This window comes from Grammomys surdaster, unplaced genomic scaffold, assembly GCF_004785775.1.
Source record: "Grammomys surdaster isolate TR1022 unplaced genomic scaffold, NIH_TR_1.0 201, whole genome shotgun sequence".
Lineage (NCBI taxonomy): Eukaryota > Metazoa > Chordata > Mammalia > Rodentia > Muridae > Grammomys > Grammomys surdaster.
Genome location: NW_021604646.1, coordinates 9,987,817 through 10,013,093, shown reverse-complemented (window position 1 = coordinate 10,013,093; position 25,277 = coordinate 9,987,817). Strand labels below are relative to the sequence as shown.

General features: G+C 40.6%; 1 protein-coding gene across 1 annotated transcript; it reads right to left on the bottom strand.

Moving 5' to 3' along the window:
- Nucleotides 1–1,236: 1,236 nt before the first annotated feature.
- LOC114623715 (carboxylesterase 1C-like) lies at nucleotides 1,237–22,427 on the bottom strand. Its single transcript, XM_028770415.1, has 13 exons — nucleotides 22,376–22,427; nucleotides 21,866–22,070; nucleotides 19,042–19,186; nucleotides 16,137–16,270; nucleotides 15,457–15,610; nucleotides 12,879–12,983; nucleotides 11,570–11,680; nucleotides 8,560–8,700; nucleotides 7,691–7,771; nucleotides 6,697–6,844; nucleotides 4,903–5,034; nucleotides 1,820–1,892; nucleotides 1,237–1,539 (listed from the first exon to the last, which is right to left on the bottom strand). The coding sequence occupies exons 1-13, from the start codon at nucleotides 22,425–22,427 to the stop codon at nucleotides 1,347–1,349; spliced, it is 1,674 nt and encodes a 557-aa protein (XP_028626248.1). The 3' UTR covers nucleotides 1,237–1,346.
- Between the last annotated feature and the right edge of the window lie 2,850 nt (nucleotides 22,428–25,277).

Below are 25,277 nucleotides of genomic sequence, written 5' to 3'. Positions count from 1 at the left end.
CCACCTCCCATTGGTCCCATGGGCTGCCTCATTCTTCCCCTAGAAACCTTCTGCTCCACACAGCCAATGGCTGACCTCTGGCCTATCTGGTGGCTCCCCTCCATGACATCCTGAGTACTTCCCAAAACCACAACAGCACTTAAATTAACATGAAAATCTCTTCTTAAAAGAGGTTATTTTGTTGTTGTTGTTTGTTTGTTTTGAATCTTATGCCAGACACTGTTAAAAATTTTTTTTAGGAATTGCCCTTTCTTACATAATATTCATATGTTGCTATATTATGTATTGTATCTTCAAACAGCATGATACCAATTACCTGAAGCTGAATAATTACCTGTTACTGTAAATTATTCTCTCCTGCCTTTCTCCTACTCTTCGCGGTCCTTCCAGCCTGTTCTCCTTCCTCTCACAGAGGGTCTCTCTCCATATTTTCACTACAAGTAAATTTCGGGTAGATGGTACCTTTTATCTGTTGATGAAGGGACAGGTTCTGGAAGCAGTCTCTGTAGCTCTGATCTAATCCTAACCTTAGTGAGACATCATGTTTGAAGTCTTGGAATTAGGGTCTTCTCAGTTATCCTGCCTCTCCCAGGTACTGAAAGATCCCTAGTGCCTTCACTCAGGACTGTGCACTGCACTACAGTTAGGGAAAGTAGAACATCACAGCTCTATTTGCCTGGCCTCAATGGGTCTTCACAAAAGCCCTGGGAATAGAGGCTCCCATGCTATTTTTGGGTAGATATTTTGGGGTAGTAAGATTTTGTTTCTTTATGTAAAAGAGTTTGTGCAGTATTGTGTGCCTGAACCCTCAGAGACAGGCTTTGTCCAGCCTTGTTAACTGCTGTCAATCTTACTTAGGAATACCTTGCTTACCTACATGGATAAGTCTGTGATGGTTGCAAAGTATCCAGGGTTTGTGGTTCTCAGGCAATTTATTGTTGTACACTTGTCCACAAGTGGTTTTTGGCATGGCAATGTGACAATGTTGTCTACTTAGAGGTGAATCATGAGGTAATAATCACATCCTACCTCTCCTCCAATCAGCTGTCTTCCCTCAGATTCCAGCAAACATTCCCCAAATCTTCCCCTGAAAAGATAACTTTGTATGTCAGCATCGTTCTTCATCCTCCTAACACCCCACCCATGAGGATAGATTCATCTTCAGCCCAAGACACAACTCCTGATTTGATTTCTAAAAGGAAATTTATTTTCAAGTTGAGATACAAATATGCCCATTGTACAGTTGTGCAGTTTCCTCTGTAAGATCCATCTTTGGTGAATAGCCATCCTTTGTGGAATAGCTCCATCTTTGCTTCTCTGATCCAGAGGTTGGCAGGACATCCCATTCATTTATGTTCAGTGTGTTCTGTGTGTTCAGGATGATCTGTCTGAGGTGGATTGTTAGCCAGGTGCTCATTCCAGAAAGCCACTTCCTTCCCTTTCAGTCTCTGGGCTTGCTGGGTGGTGGCACCAATCTGCAGATAACCTTCCGTCTGATCATACTCTGGCCAGTGTGGCAGTTCCTCCCCATTAGGGTTCCTGGGAACAGAATCAAATAGAACTCCTCAAGACTGCTCTGTGGCCCTCCTTCTCTCTGAGATCTGAATGCATGTGTGGTTTATTTCAGCAGAGAACCTGACAACCTCCATTTAGAGCTTACATCTTTTGAAACATCTCATTATAGTCTAAAAACTATAGGACAATAATGTTAGAGAGAATGGTCCGTGCTTCTATAACTCAGACTTCAGAAGTCATCTCTCCTACAAGATATGCCTAGCCACACCCAATCTACCCTTTTCATCTTTGCCACAAGCCTCACCCATTTCGAGCAAAGTTGGCCCAGAATTTCATCACCATCTTGCTGAGGTTGGTCTCCTCCTCCGAGGCACCCTCTGCAGGGAAGGGAAAAAATTTATTGCTGCTGGAAGTGTGAATCAGATATAGCTTCATTTAGGAGGTTGCCATAAAGTCAGAAAGAGATGTTCACTCCTTAACCATTGTGTCAAAAGCTCCAGTGTGAGAAGACCCTGGCTAATCATTGTGCATATTTGGGGGTCGAATGAGTGACTGATCTGTGACCCAGCAGTGGGAATGTGAGCATGCACCAGGAGTCTCCTTTGCTGTCTATGTTCATCTGCCTTCCCTTCCTTCCTTGGGTCAAAAATGTCATATTCAGAGTGCCCTTTGATTGGGAGATTTGCTTTTTAGTCACTTGCACACAGTATTATTATTAATAGACTATAAAATATATCAGAATAACAAACAACTAAGAAGCATTCCAGCAAGCAAATTCCCATACGGATCCATGAGCTAGGGTCATGAGCTTATGCAAATTATAAGGGTTAAGACACTAAATACATCTGTGAAAAGATATTTTTAAATAATACATTATTGGGCTCGAGAGATGGCTTAGTGTGTCAAGGCATTTGCCATAATTAAAATGTGAGAATCTGACTTGTACTTCTGGGACTCATAATAGAAGGTAAGGGACTACTACACAAGTTGTTCTCTGATCTCCAGAATCATGGGTGTGTACACAGTCACACACACAGACACACACATACATACACACATATAAATATACACACATACAAATATACACACATATACATACACACACACTCGCACATGCACTTACATACACACATACACACATGTACACACACACATAGAAAGGCCATGCATACATGTTTGTACACACATAGAAACATTTATATATCATGTTATTAACTATATCATAGATCTCCTGTGAAGATGCCAGCCACTCTTTCTGGGAAATGAAAGTAGAATGGACAGCTATGGAAAGATGAGGGTAAGGAGAAGGGTGAGAATAAGGTGATCAAGTGAAGAGAGGGGGGCAAGAAGAAGCTGAGGAAGGTAATGTCGTGAGAGACAGTTAAATTAAGGACCATTAGAAATGTAGTATGGAAGCCTAGTACAGTAGAAGCTCCCTAAAATGTGTGCATATATGAAGCCAATCTAAATAAAATTGATGACAAGCAGGGGCAGAGACAAAACCCCAACTGGGCATCTCTTGTCACTAAAAGAAGCTTCCAGTACCAGAATTGGATTACATCTAATTAAGATGTGGTCCAACAGGTCTCATGGGAAACCCAAAACAACCCAGTCTCTTGTCCAGACTCTAGGTTGCTCTCCACAGGTTAATGGGAGGCCCCATTGCTGAAGACAATAGCCATACAACTCATTGACCATGGAGATGTCAAGGGAGCACCTACTGAGTGCCTTAACCCATCCACTCTAGTGTCTTTGGTACAGGAAGGTGTTCTGATGTTCCCAAAATAGCAACACAAATGCCAAGCTAGTTACAAACCCTTTGATCTACGGTGATGTCATATCTGGCAGATGGCACAAAGCTTGTGGGAGCAAGCAACCAATATCTGATTTGATGTAAGGTCCACTCCATAAGATGATAGAACCCATACCTGTCACTGATTGAATGAAGAAGAACCTGAGACTAGAGAGCCCAAGGCCCTGGGCAAAAGCAAATACTACTTTTGTTAAAAAAAAAAAGTTAATAAATGAATAAAATTTAAATGTAGTACTAGAAAGACTCCTAATGATGGTCTGCCATACTCTTAGATCAGTTTCTTGCACAGCCACCATCAAAGAAGCTTCCTCCTGCAGAAGATTGGAACATGTACAGGGACCCACAGCCAGACATTATGCAGGGAATGTTCTGGAATATTAAATGGGTAGGCTCCAATAAACCCCTCTCCTTAGGATTCAGGGAACACTTCTGAGGAGGAGATGGAAAGAATTTAAGAGCCAGAGGGCATGGAGGACACTAAGGAAACAAGAATCTCTAATCAACAGAAAGGACACACATGTGAACTCACAGAGACTGAGGCAGCACGCACAGAGCCTTCACATGCCTCCACCAGATGGCGGCATAGAGCTGAAAAAGCGGACACATGCCTCCATCCCTAACCCAGCAGCCATCTTTAATTGATAATCATTTGCAAATGAAAATTTAATTTCCTCCAAGGGAGTCTTACAGAGGAAACAAACTTTTTTTTTAAGGTTAGGCTGCAGACAGGAGATGACCAATATAAAACAAACTCAATGACATCTCTGGAGGGTCCTTGTCTTCTAATGACATTTTAGGGTTCCTCCTTTATATATTTTTTTAAAAAAAACATTTTACTTTTATTTTCATTTTATTTTATTGATATATATTTTTTTTCTTTCATCCTACAGATTCTTTTCATATATAGTATGGCTTTCAATTCAGTGCTTTAATGGGATTCTTGAGTTTACAAATGAGAAGGTCTCTGTTTCTTGTGCATACCCTGGGTCTCTTTTCCTTCTGCTTGTTTTGTCCTTTTCCAATGTGTTAGTTTTTATTATATTTGTTTTATTATCATTCCTTAGAAGCCTGTTTGTTTTCTAATGAGAGACAGAAAGGGAGTGGAGCCACATGGGAGAAGAGGTGTGGAGGAAAACTGGGAGGATTGAGGGAGGAGAAACTGAAATCAGAATATACTATGGGAAGAAAGAAGTCTACCTTCAATAAAAAAGAATATATACATCACATGTAAGAGATATATTTAGGTAGATAAATACATAGGTCGTGTATTCACACTTTAAGGTTTTGTGGGAAATTAAATTATGGTAATATAGAGATGCCTGACCCACCACCTCTCTTACTGTTACCTCAGGTCATGATGCTTAGAATGATTATGGCTGAGTCCACATGACCTATCTTTATGTGTGACAGAACGGGAGAATGTTTGGGGACTACCTAATGGAGCTCAGTTCTGCTATAGAATCCCAGAAAACAAGCATTAGGAGAAAAGGAGAAACTTGCTGAAGACCCCCAAATCAAGACTGGAGAACACAGTCCTCCTGACTCCCAGAACACACCTGGGCAAGAGCCAATACCTTTTAAAAATGGAGTCCCAAATACAGAGAAGATTTCATCTCCATGGTCTCCCTGAATCGTCTGGGGTCTCTTGTCAGACACGAAGCTTGGGCGATACTGAAACTCATACATGTAGGTGGGCACTCCAGAATCTGAGAAGACATGAATTTATGTACAGCACACGTTAGCAAACACAGTCCTGAGTGGCACTGAGGTCTCCATCCCTGAAGAAAATAGTTGGCTACTAGAATAGGACAGAAGCAGATTTGGAAACCATGGTGACCTGTTTGTTTTGCACAGCTGGTTGAGATAGACCTGGGATCTGAGCCAGGTGTTTATGGAATGCAGAATGAGTGGATGCAGTGCAGGCAGTGAGCACTTGGATGTATTCAATGATGATCCATGGTGCCCTGTCATTCTGAGAAGATCTGCACTTGCTCATACTCATCCTGGTTTTAAGCATCCCCAGTGCTAAGATGTCTTTCAGAAATGAGGGAGGAATATCAAATCCCCCAGAGAAAAGCTTGTGGAGCTCATTGTCCCTGCTGCTGCCTGTGAGCACTTGCTAGGTTTCTTTAAACTGAAAGGTAAGTGTACTGATGAGTAACATGGAGGTCAGTGGTGGAAACTCGTCAACCCATGTTCAGATCACTGTGAGATGGTAATCTTCTTTTGTAGGGGATTCTTTTCCTTCAGTAGCACACGGGTTCTGTACAAAAATCCTGCTAAAAATTAGTGTTAAAATTCTCATTCAAAATTATATAAATTTGTGACACAAAAAATAACATAAAAAAACCTGTGCTGGAGAGATGACTCCGTGATTAAAAGAACTGAATACTCTTCCTGAGACCTGAGTTCAGTTCTCAGTACACACACACAGCAACTTACAATAATCTCTTAACCGAAGTTCCAGGATCTGTTGACCTCTTCTGGCCTTTCTCAGCACCAGACACAACTTACAGTGCACAGACATATAGAGACAAACATATTCATACACAAAAATAAAAATACTTTTAAATGAAAAACATAGATAAAATTGTACAACTGTTATAAGAAATCAAATTATATTGTCATCAACTTAAAGCAGGTTCTGTGTGTGTGTACAACAAGATGTACATTCTTTCTGAGTGTTCACAGCCCATTTGCTGGAATATATCACGCACAGGCACAAGAGAGCCTAGCCTAATTTAAGAAGAACTATGTGTAGCTTTCACTCTGTCTATACAGGCCTGAGTCAGTGATGGACAATCCTGTGACAGATCAAAAACCAGTTTTCACCTTTTCTAACCAGTGCACACCAAGATGGATAAAGGCATGCCAAGGAAATTGAAGGTCTCTACACTTCTTCTGCCCATACTTCTTTCCACACTCTTTTTCTGGACTTTCTCATCTGGAAGAGGCTCTTTTGAACCTTAATTCTGTTCCTGACCCTGGATTTTTATTCTTTTTGTGTGTTGATTTTAGAAGAAAATACTTCGTGTAACACAGTCTGAAATTGAACTCCCTATGTAGCCAAAAGAAATCTAGTCTTCTCTTCCCAGCTCCTAAGTGCTGAAAATACAAACATGTACCACTAGTTCTGACTCACAAGGTTATTCAGGATTGAATGCAGGGTATCCTACATTCCAGTCAGACACTCTATCAACTGAGCTATATCACAAACCTCCTGTTCTATGTATCTATATCTACATATATAAACACACACACACACACACACACACACACATTAACTCACACACACCTCTGGGGAGAAGTGGGTAAATCAGAGACGTGTTATTGAGTTCATGTCCTCCAATTAAACACATAAGACTCACCTCTGAGGCTACGGGACAAAATCACAGATGGGATACAGAAAAATATATCTCCCAACATGTCCTGAAGAAGGTCTCCCTTTTTGGAAGGGTCGTCTGTTCCGTTTAAGTACTTCTCAATGATTGCTGGAATCATACTCTCAGAGATGTTCTAAAATGGATCAGAAAATGACCACTCTCACCTGGAATCAATGAGGCTGCTGCAGTTAAGATGAGGTCATGACTCCTGGATCAATAGGGCTTTGTACCAAACCACCTTGCTACAATAGGGAAGAATTTCTACATCTACCTGCAGTATGTCGTTATGTTTGGAGGTCAGGTGTCTGATAATTATGTTCTTTAATTTGCTGTGTTGGGAGAGACCCCTTTGCCTGGTACCACCTGATAGCATAGAAACTGTTGTCTAGTGAATCATATAGCAAGTTGTATCTAGTAGACATAAATATTCAGTATCTTCCCCTCTTCTACAAGGGAAGATACCTTTTATACCCTAGCAAATAGAATATGCTACATCTAGGTAATGAAATAAAAAAAAAGAAATGATTGATGAGATTTGCTAGTCAGCAAATATTTTGTTTTAGATGTACAGAGTCCAGAATATCTGTTCAGTGATTTACTGATAACAATCTCATGCATCAGAAAAGCAGGGAACCTACAACATGTAACTATCTTAGAGCCCACCTGTCTGATATACATCCTTGGTCTTAGACCTTCAATGTGTAAACCTGATGGTCTTTGTTGGTCATGGAATCAATCTTTCCAGGTATAAAGCTTTCCAAATAATTCCCATGGCAACTTTTCCTGGATCCATGGGGAGTTTTGATGGTGAACAAGAAATGTAAGTTTGTTACATTGGGATGGGAAGAAGATGGAATAGAAAAGTGGGAGGGGCACCCCAGTCATCAGCGTTGTTTATAGCCATTGAATTTGTCTGTAATTGAAGCAAGTCACTGACCTGTATCTCCCATCCAATTCCCATGACTCCCTAGACTCTTACAAGTTCAGAGTGGAACATCTTCAAGAAGAAACTGGCTGTTTTCTCATTCATTTTGCCTTCAGAGTGTAGATCTCCCAACGCCTGTTAAACACATGTTAATATATTGGTGAATCCCAGTAAATTAAGAAGAACCAAACAGATCAACCAAGAAAACCCAATGATATAAAGGTGCTTAGGGGATAGTGCTGACAGATTATGATTCTGAAGGAAGTCAGCAAGCAAAAGAAATGGACTTATATGAATGAAGCTAAGCCATACAGAGAAGACAGTCAACTGATTGTATTTATTACACTAGAAGGGACAATGTTCCTCAAGGCAGTAGAGCATTCAGGCCAGGGTCATTTTGAAGACAAAGGCTCAGGGACAGAGGACACAGGCCACACACCCTCAGACTCAGGTGACAGCTGAAAGAAGACTTAGCATTGTATTTGTGTCTATGTTTCTGTGATGCCCCATGAGGTCCTTCTGAATAACTCTGGGTATGTGCTGATCCTGACCACATTTGCACTCAGAGAACTGGTCTGGTCTCAGTGTGTCTTTTAGCACTAGAAGCTATATTGCAATCTGATACCAGGGCCCTAAAATATCTGCTTTAGAGGGCTCACCATTGCTGAGTTTGGTGGTGGGCAGTCAGGGCCTGGAGACCTCTTGAGTAACATTAGAAAGTTTCCTATTATTAGTCCCTGCTCTGGCCCAGATATAAATTTGTACTCCAAAGGGCTTCATCAAGGACTCTCAGAACAAATTTACATGGAAAGTTTTAAGCCTCTTTGAATGGTGGTCATCTGGGTGCATAACCCTTGAACAGAAAAGGGAGGATGATTTTTGAGCTTCTGTGGAGTGTATCTAAAAGGTCTGTATATTCTCACCTTTGGAATGATCCAGCCAAACTCTTGCTTGTTGAAGCCCACTATGTAGGGTACAGTGTTGAAACTCTTCTCAGCCAGGATCTTTTCTGGTGCCTTTGGCAGCACCACTCCATCAATCACAGAGGACAGGGAGATATTGTGCTGGGAAAAAAACAGAAATACAGTACTTATGAATATCATACCTTACCTTTTATCCATATCAAAGAGGGGTGCAGACCCTCTTTGCTTCTCTGAGGGCTTGCTAAGCATAAAGACTCCTGTTGCTATGGCTACTGAAACCCTAAAGACAATGGCTGAGCCTAAGAGACTTCAAGATCAGAACTGTGAGGTGGGTGCCAGCAGAGGCAATGCAATGGTGGTAGTGAATTGGGGAAAGAATTCACACTTATTAATAAGGGCTGATTACCTGTAATTATCCATATCTAGATCTGCTTGCAAATAGTTGGCTTTGAGAAGTACTGAGCTTATCATTTGAGGAGACTGACCTGAAACCTTGTTTCTATTTAGAGAAATAAAATATCACTGGAAGCACCAGATTCTCTCCAATAGGCTGATAATAGAAAATACCACCTGGACATAACCATTGCCACCTTGAAAAAGCTGATTAGTGAAGAGAGAATATTCTGAATCTCACGAGAGGAACTGATTTCTGGTGGAAGATGACACACTGGACTCACAAAGCCAGTCTTTTTGATATCTGGATTGGTATGTTTGCACGAACACCATAAACAACTGAAGAAAAGAGTGGGCATTTCTAAGCAGTAGGAAGGAAATGGATCAAGTGAGCGAGGAACCTGTGTACAGGGCTCCTATGAGGAAAGTCACAGTGGCCTGGACTTGGGAGACTTCTCTGGGATAGTGTTAGAGAAGGGGTCTCAGAGTGAAATTCTTTTTTATGTATAATATATGGCACATTTTTTACACTTGACGAAATTTCCATTGTATATGCATAATACATTTTCATTATCCATTCTTCTCTTGATAGACAGACATGTGATTCCATTTCTTTGCTGTTATGAATAGTGAGGTAACAAATATTGAAGTGGACAGGCAGAAAACAACAAAAACTAATTATATGAAATATTTCATAATAAAACCTAATTCATTGATATATATTCCTAGTTAGCCTTTAACAGCCTAGTTATACCTAAGAAGGGAGTCACAATTAGGGAATTGTCAGGATCAAATTGGTTTTTGAGCTTGTCTTTGAATGAATGTTTTGTTTGTCCACTGTAGGCAGCATCATTCCCTGGAAACTGTGTCCTAAGCTATATAAGAATACTAGCCAAGTATGTGACTTTCCATGAGCCAGCAAGTAGCCTTCCTCCACAGATTCTGCTATATTTATTTTCTTAGCTGAACATGCGTGTTTGAGATCCTCCTTCATGTCTTCCCTCAATGATGAACCATAGCCTAGAGCTGTAACACAAATAAACCCTTTACTCCACCAAACTGCTTTAGATCTGAGGGTTTTATTCAGAGCAACAGAAAGGAAAGTAGAGCAGAACTATATGTGGCACCTTCCTGGAGCTCAAAGCTGTTTGAGGAGAGGGTACTATCTCAATGCAAGGAATGGACTAAATCCTGTAAGCAAAGCCTCGCTTTTAAGAAGGGAAATGGCTTTTGTTCCCAAGGAGAAAAGGCAGTAAGAATGGAAAGCAGAGGCAGAAGATTTCAGGAAGACAGACAGAACAGCCTGCATGAATAGGCATCTGGGAGACAAAGGAAGACACTGGTATCTGCAATCATCAGACCCACAGAAGGGCCACTGTTGCCCATGAATACTGATAGCTGCATGTGGAGGCCACATGCTTTGCCCTCTTGAGTCAGGGAAGCCAAAGGTATCTTCTCTTCTGTTTATCTCATGCCACACAACCTATTTATTGATAAGCCCAGTCGGAGATTCCTTCAAAGGTTCCTGCACTCCAGTCACATCCCATCACTCTCAGTCCCTGGTATGATACAGAATACCTGCAGTGCAAAGACCCAACCACTGCAGTGCAAAGTATTCCCATCAATCTCTTTGCACCTTCCCAGGCCTTTGTTTGTATAGTGCATTTCTACATTGCACTTAATGTTAAGGTTTATACCTTCAAATTTGGGAGGCTGACATAGGCATATCACAAATTTCTAGACTACAGAGTAGGACCCTGTCTCAAAACAACAAATAAACACAAGACATTAAAATGAAAAAGACCAGTGTTCAGAGCTCACTGATCATGTCTCATGTTGGTTCATAGTCCAACCTTCTTAGCTGAAGCAGGCCCTCCCATCTTGGTGACTTCCTTAAGCCTGCTTCTTCCTCATTGCCTTTGAATTTGACGAGAGGAAAGCAATGGGAGAAATGTAATTATAATATCAAAAATATAAAATAATACAATTGGTGAATGGTTGATCAGATCATTCATGAATGGGGGACATACTGAAAACGTAGTAAGAAAATTATGGATATATTTCTACTCAATTAATGAAAAGATATGAATGAATGGGATGGCTGGTAGCATGAATGAATGCATCAGAACACGATAGATGAATGGACTGGGAAATAGACCGCTATCCTAGTACTATAATTGATGCAGCATCTCATAAATTCTAGAGAAGTTGGCTACTACTCTTTAATAACTTAAATTGTATATCACCCAATAGATAATGTGACACTTTTCTGAAAAACTCCTAATTGAATATCCCTGAAATTCATGATAGTAGTTTTTGGTTTTAGGACTAAGAATGTCTTACTCATAAAAATGTGACAAGAATGTCCAGAAAGAAAGCTTTGATTGATTTGAAAGATTTCCATGCAATTCTTCATCATGGGATATATAATTGGACCAAGTTTTGACATTTAAGGTGTTTCAAAACAGGAAAGGTAATTCCCAGTTGGGGTCAAGAGGTTGACACTGTTTCCAAGAGCTAAGAAATTGTCCCATTAGAGTCTATCCAAGGGAAGAACAGCAAAAGAAATAGTTTGGGGTGAGGACACAGAATAGTAATGAGTAGATAGGATATATACCTGTATCAGTTTTGTTGTGATCTCCAAGATCTCACCCTCTGTCTTCTGGCGTAAGCACTGAACCATGGCAGCTGATGATGTGTCATTACACCCAGAAAGAGTAGCAATTATCTGAAAAAGATCACAGGCAGCATCAGATGTCAAGAGTAATGACTATATTCTCTGTCAATATAGACAATAGATTCTAGATTATCTTCCTCTTCCTCTTCCTCCTTCTGCTCTCCCTCTTCCATTTACCCCACCTCGTCCCTCACTACTTCTCTCTTTTTTCATTCTTTCTTTCATTCATTTATTCTTATTTACAATTATAATGACAATTATGAAGTTTTGTGATAGGATTTTACTAAGTACCACGGCTAGCCCAAGACCTACACTGCAGATCAGGCTGGTGTCAATCTTTCATGTATTATTTCTGTCTTTGCTTCCCAGGTATTTGGATTATAGTCATGCATCACCAGGTTTTGCTCTCACATTGTATTTTGTAAGGTGACGGAGGCTTTGTAATGAGCATAAATAGGCATTTCTCAGTTTATGGCTTTTGACCCCCTGGGGTCAGTTTGCAAAGATGTAAATGTATCCTGCATATCAGATATTTACATTACAGTTCACAACATTAGCAAGATTATAGTTATGAAGTGACAGCAAAAATAATCATATGGTTGAGGGTCAACCCTACATGAGGAACTGAATTAAAGGTTGTCAGTACTAGAGAGGTTGAGATCCACTGCTCTAAATTAGCAGATGGAGATACTATGTCCCACAGAGTACTGCCTTTGTTACTAACTGGAATAATGAGATGAGCTGGTTATGTCACATATGTGCCTGCGAGTGTGTGTGTGAGTGTATGCACAAATGAACACACACACACACACACACACACACACACACCAGAGCACAATGTTCTAATTGAATGCATCTAAAGAGGCCATTTGAAATAAAGGATGAATTCTGTTTGGTTTCATACACTACTTCACCCACTGACTAACTACTTTGCTCTCCATATATATATGTATATATGGAGAGAGAGAGAGAGACAGAGACAGAGACAGAGACAGAGACAGAGACAGAGAAGAGAGATCCTCATATTTCAGTTCCTGTGCAGAATCACAGGGTGTCTGAGTAACATGATTCACATGAAGGTATGTTAGAACTGGCAGAATTTGGCTTTGCTGTGAGCCAAAATGTAGTCCTTCTGCCCAGCTATTGTTACTTTAAGGATTATCTAAGCTGCACCCCACAGACAGAAAAGCCAGAGAAGACCCAAAAGTAGCTCAGAAAGCAATTCAAAAATGCCCAGATTGAGACCTACTTCATTCACAGCCTGAATATTCTTCATGGCCAGGTTTGTACTGAGGAACACACCACTTTCAGAAATGGCTCTGTGGAAGAGGTTCTTGCCCAGAGGAGATAAGACCTGGCGAGGGAGAGAAAATTTTATTCTCCTAAGATGGGTTTTGTGGTTAACCTCAAATTGGAAAAGAACATCTAGAATGACCTAGGAAATAAACCTGTTAGCATATCTGTGGGGGAGTTTCAGTATCACATTAACTGATGTTGGAATATGTCTTATGGCAGCAGCACTCCTGTGACATGTGACTAGCAGCTTATCCAACACCTAGGCCTGCTTTACATGGGAATGCTGACTTACTGGGGCATCAGCCCAGGGTAAAGGGAACCAGGGAGTAAAACAAGCTACAGTTGAATCCCAGGTGTTTGAGCAAAGCTAAAGTGGATTGTCCCAATCTAGGGTTTTCCATTCTGCATCTCATACATCCTTGTCACGGAACAAGTTTCTGTTGCACTTAGAAAGATATCACACTTGTTTGATTTCCTCACTCATGTTAAAAGACATGGTTTTGAAGATCAGAGGCGGTCAATGAGCTGGGCAGTAGTATTTTGCTTCTGATCTGAATCTTCTCTATGGGCCCATGTGACCAGTCACCTCAGCTCTCATTGTCATGACTCCCCTGCTGTGGTAAATTGCATCCTTAAAGAGTGAATCAAAATAAACTCTTCTTTAAGTTGCTTTGATTGATATTTCTCCATTGTAAGGAGAAAAGTCACAGATACTATGAAACATGGCACACTTGCTGTTTAGGGCTCCCCCGATATCCTGACTGTGGATTTGGTGACCTCGGTGTTCCATGAGTAAGACTGCTTCTCACCCATCCTAGCCCAACTCCTGGACATCTTATTATTCTGATGTTTCCCAGGAAGATCTCAGCAGAGTGTGTCATGAATTCAGAGACAGAAACAGAGTGGAAACACATTACAAGAACCTATCAGAGCAAATCCAAACTATTGGAAAGACAGTACCAGTAAAAGGCTTGGTAATGCCTACCCATATAAAATGTCTGCCTCTCCACTGTTCAAAATTTATCCTAACACCAAAGATCACAGAGACCTGTGAACATTTCTCAGAAAGTATATGCATTTTTCAAATAGATTTAGCACAAGGTATTAATATACCATTAAGTAAAATTTAGATTCTTTTTTATAATGCAGTATTATTCATGGGTGGTAATATATCAGAGAGGTTTCTAATAAGGACAATATTTATATGTTACTATATGACAAGATGCCTTTTTTGACAAAGGAACTAAAAAGTCAACATCGCTGCATATGTACAGAAAATGAGGAAAGAGGGTATGGATGGAGGATAGATGACACATGATGAATAGAGGGAAAGATATGGTATCTCATATAACTCTGAATATGTACATAAATGTATATGAAACTTTATAAAAGACTGAAAAAATTAAATAAAACAGCCATGTGACAATCCCTGGGTAGGTTGTTATGCCAGACTTTATTCTTCACTAGGTGTTTAATAGATTTTTTCCTTATTTAAGAATTTTCCTGTTGTCAGGAGGTTGTTATCTGTGGATGTGGCTGCTAGAAACCTAACTTGGGTTTTCTGGAGAACAGCAGGCAGGCAGTCACTGAGCCATCTCTCCAGCCTTCCCACACCTCTTTCTACTTTCTTCTAAATACTGATCATCTTCTCTCCTTACTAAATCTTATGTCGAAATTGCATGAAATACTTAATCGTTTATTTTAATGTTGTGTGCAAATGCTCCCACTTCAAACACTGCAACTCAAATACAATAACCAATAAATATTCTAAATTTTTTCCTCTAAGAATTTAAGTAGAAAGCCAGTGTGTGTAAGTTCCATGGCTAAATATCTGCTCAACTTTGAGAAAGGTACAATTTCTCAGAGCTCCCAGAATATCTGTAGCTTCTGTCACAGTTCCTATGGATCAATTCCACACATCAGCAAGACACATCATGTGCCCAGCCTATGTCTGTGATCCACATCTTCTGCCCTACCCTTCCCCACTGGATCTTCCATCACACCTAACCTTCTTTTCTTTCATCTGTAAGATACCCTGATGCTGCCTTCTTAAGCTCAGGGGAAGCCCCACTATGATCTTGGGTCTTGAATTTCCTTAACGTAAAGATGCAGCTTCAACCCAAACAAGGACACTTGGTCCAATTTACTGCTCCTCTCCTCACATTTGTAGTGAGTACTTAGTACTGCATCCCAGAATTTATAGAGTGAGACCTGATATTAAAATGATTAAGAAGAAGAATGAGATTAACCAAGTGAGAAGAGAAACTGGAGATGTTGATGGCTGTAGGACTAAAAATAAATTATAGTAATAATTAAAGTAAGCTTATAAGCAAAAGAGAGCTAATTATACACCTGAAGCTGTCCATCATCCGATGCTGTGCAGCAAACTGAGTCAACCTGTACACAAGTGTTGAATGAAAGGATGTATTGGACTGGCTGCTTTCTAATAGGTTCCCTCCCATTTAACCCACCTCTAGTCCCCAGTAGCTACATCAATCCCCCACCAAGGGTATGGTGACAAGAATACTTACAAGAACAGAGACACTGGCACCTCCTGCTGACTCTCCAAAGATGGTCACTGAATCTGGGTTCCCTCCAAAGTTTGCAATGTTATCCTTTACCCAGCGTAGTGCAGCCAGCTGGTCCAAGTGAGCCCAGTTCCCCCGGCTGTGTTCATCACCTGTGCTGCAAGGTGACAAGGTAGAATGGGGTCAGAGGTGTCATGGCAGGCCTCTCAAGAGCCAGAGGAGATAGCCCAGAGAAGTTCAATGAGCTTTTGAGAACCAGGTTGGAAACCACATTACTCAACTGAGGGACTTTACCTGCTTGTAATCCCAACAGCATTGCTCTGTATGGCTCTCTACATTCATATTCTAGAAACTATGTACTGCACTGAGGATCCATAGTACATTCTAGATTGCCCAAACAGATAAAGAACAAGACAAACAAAATCTCTGACTATGTTCACCTCACAGTGCAGAGCAGAATCAATTAGACTAGAAACAACATGTCAGCTAGCACAGAAAATACAATGTGGACAAGGAGGGTCTGTAGGGTAGCATTTCATCTGGGAATATCCTGTTTGAAGCAGTAACTCTTGGGAAAGAGAAATAGTATCTAGCCAATCTTGAGTGTTTGTTTCATTAATTGAGCAAAATGAACCAAAGCGATGACTAATTAATATGCAGAGAGGAAGAATGTAGTATCTTACCTAAATAATCCAAAAATACCCAGGCGGTATTGAATGGTTACCACCACCACATTTTCATGAGCAGAGAGAGCTAGTCCATCATAGGTAGATGCTCCACCTATCATCAATCCACCTCCATGGATCCACACCATCACCTGGACAACAATAAAACCACACAGACAATAGATTGAAGATTTGGGACCACCTGTGATTTCATATGAATTGGTTGTTTGTATCTAGGCTGTGACTGGAGGTTATTGACCAAACCAGACCAGTTCTCAGGAAGGTTGCAAAAGGTTGACTCTATTTTTTGTCTTTAAACTCTCCAAGATGAGGTCCAGGACACCATGCCACTCAATAACCCCACCCTTTCTTCTCATCTCTCACATCCTCCTAAGACACAGAATTGAGATTATCATGTGACTTGTAAAGGACAAGGGTGCTGTCATCACCCTGCAATCACATCATGTCACAGCAAGAACTTCAGGCAACTGGACATGAACAAGAGACAGACTTTGTATTTCAGCTTAGTCTCATTCTATTCAACTCATTAAACTTCTCTGTGTTCACAGATTGTCTGGGAAGACACCTGCTGCCCTGATGGCACCCCTTCCTAGTTCATCTCTCCTAAAGCCTAAACCTTCCCACTATGTTACTCCCAGCTCGCATCCACTTCATTCAAGATGTCTTTGATCATTTGGCTAACATTATCTCAGAATCTACAATGTTCCAGGCTCTCTGATGAAACTTGAGTAGAAGAAGGCATGTAATAATTCATAATCCATGTCCTTTGACTTAAGTAGCATGTAGATCAGGAAAGAAATGAGGGTGTGTATGATAATATTGTGATAATACAATTAATTTGAGAGAAGATCTTGGCAATACAATGAACCAAGAATTGATCTATGTACTATAAATAATAACCTCTCCATATGGTAAGAAATAATATTGCCCTGTGTGAAAGATAAGAAAAGGAGAAGAAGCTTCCTGCCAAGAAACTACAGCCAGGAAGAAAATGATGCAGGGCTTGGTCATGATGCTAGTTCCCATCATCCAGATGCTGGGCTGATCAACACCTGCAGCCCATGACCAGAGTGCAGTGAGATAGCTCTTTAGTCATGAGACAGGTCCTCCTGTAGGTCTGCTTAGTGTGACAGCCTGGCTATTGGCTCTCAGGCAGTACTGTGATCCAGCTTGACACTGAACTTTTATATGACATTTCCAATGTGAGGAAACAGGCTGAGAGGTTAAGCAAAGGCTCTGTTCTTTCATCTTTTTGAAGACAGATCCAGGTTTAATATTCAGAACTCGTTGCTCTAGTACCTGTGTCTGAAGCTACAGGGTCTCCTGTTTCCATGATCTCAAGATACCGTTTTCTCAATCTGGACCACTGTAGCCTCGAAGAGAGATGAATCGTGGATATCTAAGAGTGAAGGCTGAGTCTGAGAGTGACGAGTAATGATGTCTTGAAGAGGTTATGATGTATTTATGTAGACCAGTTGGAATGGTCCTTGAAAGCATGAGTATATGGGAACTGATTAAATGTTTCCTTTCTCTGGTCCCAAGTGTGATTTTTAGGTACCTGAACCTCTGGATCAGCTAGGGAGGAGAGTAAAGCTTCCAAAGTTCTTGTTGCCTGGCCTGCTAAGGTTCTACCTTCTTCCTATTCCAACAATTGCTATTGGCTTCCTGATAAATGGTGTCAATTGTCTAATGTTGAGTGGACCTGATAACAATCATGGAGAATAAGGGACAGATGCAAGTTCTCCTTATGAAGGAAGTCATCTCAGACACAGAGCAGCCTCAGGTATTTCTTGCAATTCACAGCTTACAAATGAGGAACTGAATGCACGGAGAGGATTGATATCTGCCCCAAGGACAGAAATCCATAAAGACTCATGGTAGGTAGTACTTATATTTCAAGTCCATTATAAGCAATATTCTGGGTCTCTTTCCAGTGAGAAGGCCAGGAAAGGCTACCTCATGGGAAGCTCACTTTTTATAGGAATTAACCAAGCGGGTTTTTTTTTCTCTGCTTACCTCCCAGGAAGGGACTTCTGAACACAGGTAACACCAAATCTTAGCATACATTTCCACAACTTTGTCAGCCATTCCTGGGTCTCACACAGAGGACTTTTGCGAAGTTTGTTGGGTGTTGATGTAGCACAAACGCAGGAATACCTTCTTTAGAAAACTCTCTCGAAAACTTCTCATCTGTACCTGGCAACCTGTCTCTTCTCCTGTACTGTGTTTCCATGTGAAATACTGAACCATTTGGTCATCAGACTGTGCCAAAGACAGCCAGACATGGCAATGATCCACAGTGAAATCCTGGAGTACTGCCTCTCGACAGGAAACATGCTTTTGAGATTGTCCCAGCATTCCCTCTTCCCTCCCTTTAATGGGAGAGTAAAAGTTTTCATCTGTCAATAAAGCTGCCACAGGTGACCTGAAAATAAAACCCATCTCCCCGTCCCACAGGCCCTGTCTATGAGCATCCACATGAAACCAGGAAACCCGAGCCTCCCCTTCATGGTGCTCTATTATTTTTCCCCACTAGAACCCCAGTTTCTCTATTTGTATGATGCCAGGTTGTTCTGTTTCCCCTAAGATTCTTCCCAGTTGTGAATTTACTAGAAATTTATGACTTAACTGACATGAGGATAGGGTTCTCATAAGTAAGATTAGCAGTTCTTTTCCTTACATCCTGTGAAGACTTGGAAATGACATCAGCTGTATAGTGCTCTCTACAAAATTTAGACATCACTTGATAAAGAAACTCAAGTAAAAACTGGAAGCAAGCTCTGGTCCCTGAATCATTCCTGACCTATGTGCCCCTGACCCCTGCTACCTTTATCAGCTTCCAATCCCACAGAAAATCTAGATGCTCAAACTAAAAATCTGGACCAATTGTTCCAGCACTTACAGGCAATCGACTGTTTTCTTTTGACTCGGCAGGACTGTAAATATTCAGGTAGAGACAGTCTTCAGAAAACTCAAGAGGTATGCTCTCCTGTTTGGTGCTGAACATATCTGGGAGTAGCTGTCCCATAGATGCCTCTTGGGAGCACCTGGGAGGGGAAAGAACATCTGAGATTCCACCAGAGTGAGCATGTCACCCGAGCCTGATCATGCACTGAGAGATTTGAACCTATAAAAGTAGTTCCTATTATTTCCCTGGAGTTGTTGCTATGTGAGAGGTGGGAAACCTGAAATCTTTCAGATCTGTAAGTCCTATGGAGGAAGAAGCAATTGGTACATTTCTTTTCTAGGAGTATTTTGGGATGTTGTGGACCAAGGAGAAATATGATTGAATGGTGACCTGCCCTAGGAGATGTTACTTCCTAAAGTGCTTGAACAGGACTTTGTCCTTCTGGGCTTTGGATTGTGGTCCATAGTTGACTATACTCCTCCACCAGGTAAACATGCTTTATAGTTCTCAGAAGACATTCATTAACCAAGACAGTTAGCTGCAATGATAGGTAGCCTGTTGTAGGTTGAGGTAGGGGATGGCATTGTAGTGGGAGAACCTCAGGAAAGCTAAATTCTAGCCTTGTCTGAGACAAGATGTGCTGTGTGGCCTAAGGTAAATTTCTTTCCTAATCTGATCCCAAGCTTCCAAGTTCAGGTGGAATGAGCCAAGTCTCCAAAGTTCTTGTTGCATGGCCTGCTAAGGTCCAATATTGTCCTGTTCCAACAGCCACTATTGACTCCTGTCTAAAGGCTGTTAAAGGTACAGTGTAGCATGGATTGGGAGCAGTTACTGAGTTCTCCCAGAGTATTAGGAAGATATTTAGATTCTTCTTATATATGAGGCCATTTAAGGGTCAGTTCATCCTCAGGCGTCTATTATTGTTTCTGTTTTACAGTTGAGGAATTGCAGATACAGAGCGGTTTGACAGTTGCCTCAAGGACACAGAGCCAAGATCATATCAGGTAGTGCTTGTACTTCAGGTAGATTATGAGCAACATTCCATGTCTCTCTGCAATGGGAAGGTGTGGTATCACCACCCCTCATGTGTAGAAGTGATGCTGTGTAGGACCAGCATGGCACAAACCACATCAAACAACAGAGATTTCCAAATCTCTGTCCTGGGAATGCCTACAGAATCTCTGTTCTGTAGGGAAACTACCTCACTCAGAATAGTGTATGATATACACAAAAATATAAATTCACATGTTAAATATCATAGTATTATATTGTCATTTTATATTAGTTTTTATATACAATTATATTATGTATTATATAAAATATATTTTCCTACCACATATACGTATAATCGGTATAATATATATGTTGAAATGATGCTGATGCATATATATGAATGTGCCAGATTACCTCTGACACTGTATTTATGAGCTCTGTTTTATGGAGGATTTACACAAAGGCCTTGATTCTCTCTCTGTATGTGTGTGTATGTGTGTGTGTTTGTGATAATACTGTCTTACTTTGAAAGCATAATGTAACTGTGGTACATCACAGATATTATTTGTAGAGGAAAGGCATGGAATGGTAAGAAGACAGTCCGACTCAGAAGCCTGGAAACTCTCAGAAGAACCTTGGGGAAGACACAAATGCTGTCTGATCTGACATTTGTAGGTGTCTGAGGTTCTCTGAGATGGCCATGAGGCCATCTAGAATTCTTAGGCTTGTTCACTCAGTTGCCAAGGTTGATGTATCAAAACTTTGATAATTGCTTGTGAGTAGGTAGCTAGGTAGATCTGGGTGTGAGAACTTGCAGTCATATTCACTATTTTCACTCACAAGTCCACACCCATAGCACTCCTAAGCTTCACTAAAGTTCAAATTAGAATAATATAGCATCTCACTTCTCATTCACCTCATCTGATCAATTACTAGTGTCCAAATCACTGAAGATATTCTAGGATATTATATTCTTGATGTACTAATCCACAGACTCCTCATTTTCTCTTTCCATCCAATAGGATAAAAGTTTCAAGTACAGTTTTGTTTTTATTAATGGTTACTGAAAAATGAGAATATTACTGTTCCACCATAGGTGCTCAGTAAGTTTGTGCTAAATACAGGGTTTGGAAAACTATGAAAGTGCTTAGTAACTAGACCATCTTTAAAGACTCATGATGCTCTCAAGGATGCCAGTAATTGCTGTTAATATAGTTAGTCAAAGGATTGCCTTGTCTCCATCCTGCACCACTGTGAGATCTCACAGTGAAGTTTTGTCTTTGACTGACTATGTATTGTAAAGCTAAGTACTGGCTCTGTTTGACTCAGGGAAGAGGAGATCCTCAGGTATAACAAGTGATGCTCTGTAACCTTGTCTCACATATTATCCTTGATTGGTGAATAGAAATGCTTATAGCCTATAGCTGGGAAGGAGGTAGGCAGAATTTCAGTTCTTAGGCTTGGTGTCTGAAGCAGGAAAAGACAAAGCAGGAGAGGGAGGAGAGGGGGGAGAAAATGTGGACAGAGGATAAGATGCCATTGGGTAGTTAAATCATGAAAATATTGCCATAAGGGCTGTACACTTGGTGTAAGCAGCCCAGATAGAACATGGAAAATCATATCTCAGTTATTGGTAGGGTAGCAGAAAAAAAACTTAGCGATATCTGTCCAGCTCTAGTGCTTTAAAATCTTACTATAAATATAAAGTTTATATGTCTTTTATCTAGGAACTAAATAGTCTAAGTCATGGTAGATATCCCCAATTAATATTATATATTTACAACAACACATACACACTGAAACAGTCCCTATCCCAGTGGCTTACATAGGAGGGTAGGAGATGGCATCCTTCACAAAGCTCCAGGGCTCTACAGGCTCTGGTGGAGCAAACCTCAGGGATCCAAGAGGAGGCTTGGCAAAGGGGACTCCCAGGAAGACTGCCACAGGCCTTTCAAATCCTTCTATGCTGATGTACTTTCCCAGGACTTTGCCTTGAGTAGTATTCACCACGGGTGGTAACAATGAGAGTCCTGAGGGTCAAGAAAACATGAGAATATATCAGAGGGGAAAGTGCAAATCTGGATTCATGGTTGCTTTAGTCACTTTTAGGCTTGCCCCATCTATAGTCATTTGAATCTTCTAAGGTCTCATTTCCTTCTGAAATTAAGGAGAGCACCAACTAAAAAGTAATCTGTTTGGAGCTATAAAAGTAGCCAGCCTAAGCCTATACAAGTGTTATTGCTCAGCTTTGTGCCTGCCCTGTATATATTCCTATATATTTCGTGGACAGATTTTCAAATGAGCAACCCAATGTTTGTAATCCAGAAGAACTTACCCCATATAGGGGAAGCAGCAAGAGAAGCCCAGACCAGAGCACAGAACCACATGGTAGTGGAAGAACAGGAGCTTTTGGAGACAAGGAGGTGTCTGCTGCTCAAATAGAAAGCCTTGTTCCTGCCTCTTTGCTGTGGACCTGCCCCTAGACCAATTAACATAATTACATAAAACTCTCCCTCCTCCAAAGAGCTCCCCAGTTGCTTGATAGGACCTCCAAGGCACACCCACTAAGTGTTTACTCTTTTTTATCTTTAAAGACATTACCCACTCTCTGATACAAAATGGCCACGAACTCATCCAACGTCTTATTCAAACACTTGTAGTTCAGTAGTTCAGCACACCCTGAACTTCCAAAGGTAAGCACCAGTAAGGAGATGCATGCAGTCAGGAAGAAGCCTTGAGTTAGGATTCCCACCACAACCTGGAAAAGTAAGAGCACTTCACACTGCCAGTGTTGCCCAGCTGGGAACATTGCACACTTCCCAGCTTCCATGGAATGCCATTTCCTGGAAGACAGGCTCCCAGATTGGAAGTTTTCTAATCTCACTTTTTCTTCAATGTCTTTTCTGATGCAGACTGTTCCTGCCAGGTGGCCTGATTTGCCGGTGTGCACCTTCTTTGTTAATGATCTCATTGCTTTCAGAGCAGGTGTATTTAAACAGAATGTTTGTATTAGTTACTTCTGGTTGCTGTGATGAAACACAAAGAACAAAGGCAATCTAAGGAAGAGAGAGTGTCCAGAGGGAGAGCAATCCATGATGGCAGAGCAGAACCATGGCAACACATGGCAAGCAGGATGGTTGGAACAGAAAGCCAAGAGCTCATAATACTTAAATGCAAGCTCACAGCAGAGAGTGAACTAGAAATGATGAGTCTTTAAACTCTCAAAGCCTACCCCTATTGTCAAACTTCCTCTAGCATGGCTACATCTCCTAAACATCCTCAAATAGCACTAGGAAACTGAAAACGATCTCTGGATTCTGAGGAGTCACCCATCACTTTCTCGGTATGCGAGGCAAAACTGACCAGTAAAGTGCTGAACTTACCACAGCTAAGAAAAACAATACAAAAGGCATTTTGTCTAAATTCCACTAGGAATTTGTGAACTCACAAAGTCTGGTGGGTTTGGACTGTAGCTGTAAATTGTACCTGCTACACCACACCGACACAGCCTGCTATGGGACACATCCCGGAGGGAGAGAGAGAATCCAAAAGCTCTCCCAACAAATCAGCTAAGGTCTAATATATATTTTTAAATCAATTTTACTTTTATATCATTTTGGGTTTTGTTTATGTTTATTTTGGTTTTTTTTTCATTTTTCTTTTTCCTTTTTTTGTTTCTGTTGTTTGTTTAATTGTTTTCTGAGACAGGGTCTACTAGGTGTTCTTGGTATACCTGGGACTCACTATATGGATCAATTATACTTAAGGCTGCCTTTGACTTTGCCTATCTCTAGCCCCTGAGTGCTAGGAATAAAGTCCCATTACACCACAGCAGAAATCTTTTTGTTTGGTTATTATATTTTCAATCTTTATTCTTTCATTAATATTTCTTACTGGTTTTGTTTAGTTTTATGTTTCTTGTTAGATCTTAAGACTGATCATTCTGGTTTTTACACCCATCCTATTGTTGACTTTCTATTGTTCTATCTTTTCCCTTCCTCACCTCTCTCTTACTCTTTCTCATTCCTCTTTCTTTTTTGTCTCTTAACTATAACTTTGTATAGCTTTAATTGTCTTTAAGCCCTGAGGATACTCAGAACATTCTAGCTTCATTTTCTATCTACATTCCCGCCTCTGTATTTTCCTTCAGTTGATATAGTATCTATTATTCCACAACCTGTATCCATTCTATCCCCAAACTTATTAAATAATAGCTCAGTCCATACCATAATATCCTTGTTCCTCTACCCTCCAACAGTTACTAAGCCCCAAATGGCTATTATGACATTTGCATGGTGAGCCCATCTAGATGTTTGTGTGGCTTCCGTAAATATTCTCCTCTCAGAGTAGTATTTGTGTATTGAATTTGTTGCCCTGGATCAAGGATGTAGCTACTGATCACACCCTTTATCCCTCAAGGAGGAACAGCAGCTCAAACTACTGCAGCCTAGTCTTCTGTGAGTGCTACAAAGACTTTAGCCAAAACAATATAGTCAATACTCATATCCAGTCCATGAAATACCCAGGTGTGTAAGTCTAGGCTTAAAAATCTCTAAGAAAAACCAAGCCTATAGCAATAATGTTCAATACAAATGAGTTAGTTGAAATTTCCAAGAATTCAAATGGATAGTATGAGAAATTTTGGCAGAAGTAAGGCAGATACAGGTAAACTCCTAAATGAATTGAAATCTAATGGGGCCTTAACCCAAGACCAAAAAAAAAAAAAAAAAAAATGCAGACAACAAAGCAATGTCAAGAGTGAGAAAACATTCTTTATCAGAAAGGATCCCCTTCTGGTTATTTAACACCTAGTGGTCAGCTCTTATATCGTGCGTGTGTGTGTGTGTGTGTGTGTATATATATATATATATATATATATATATATATATGTATATATCACCAAACAAATTATATTTTTTATATATTTAGGAATGAGTATGTGTGTGTATGTTTGTGTGGTATATCTGTGTATGCATATATATTCAGCAATTAAATAAATTGAGAGAAAGCAAGGAGGTACATGAGAAGTTTTGGAGGAAGAAAAGGAAAGGGGGGGCTCTCTGCTCCTCCCTGTTCCAGAGATTGCCGCATCTTCTTGTGCAGTGCCAGCCTCATCCCGTAGACAAAATGGTGAAGGTCGGATTTGGCCTTATTGGGCTCCTGGTTACCAGGGCTGCCTTCTGCTCTCCATCTGGTGGCAAAGTGGAAATTGTTGCCATCAATGACCCCTTCATTGA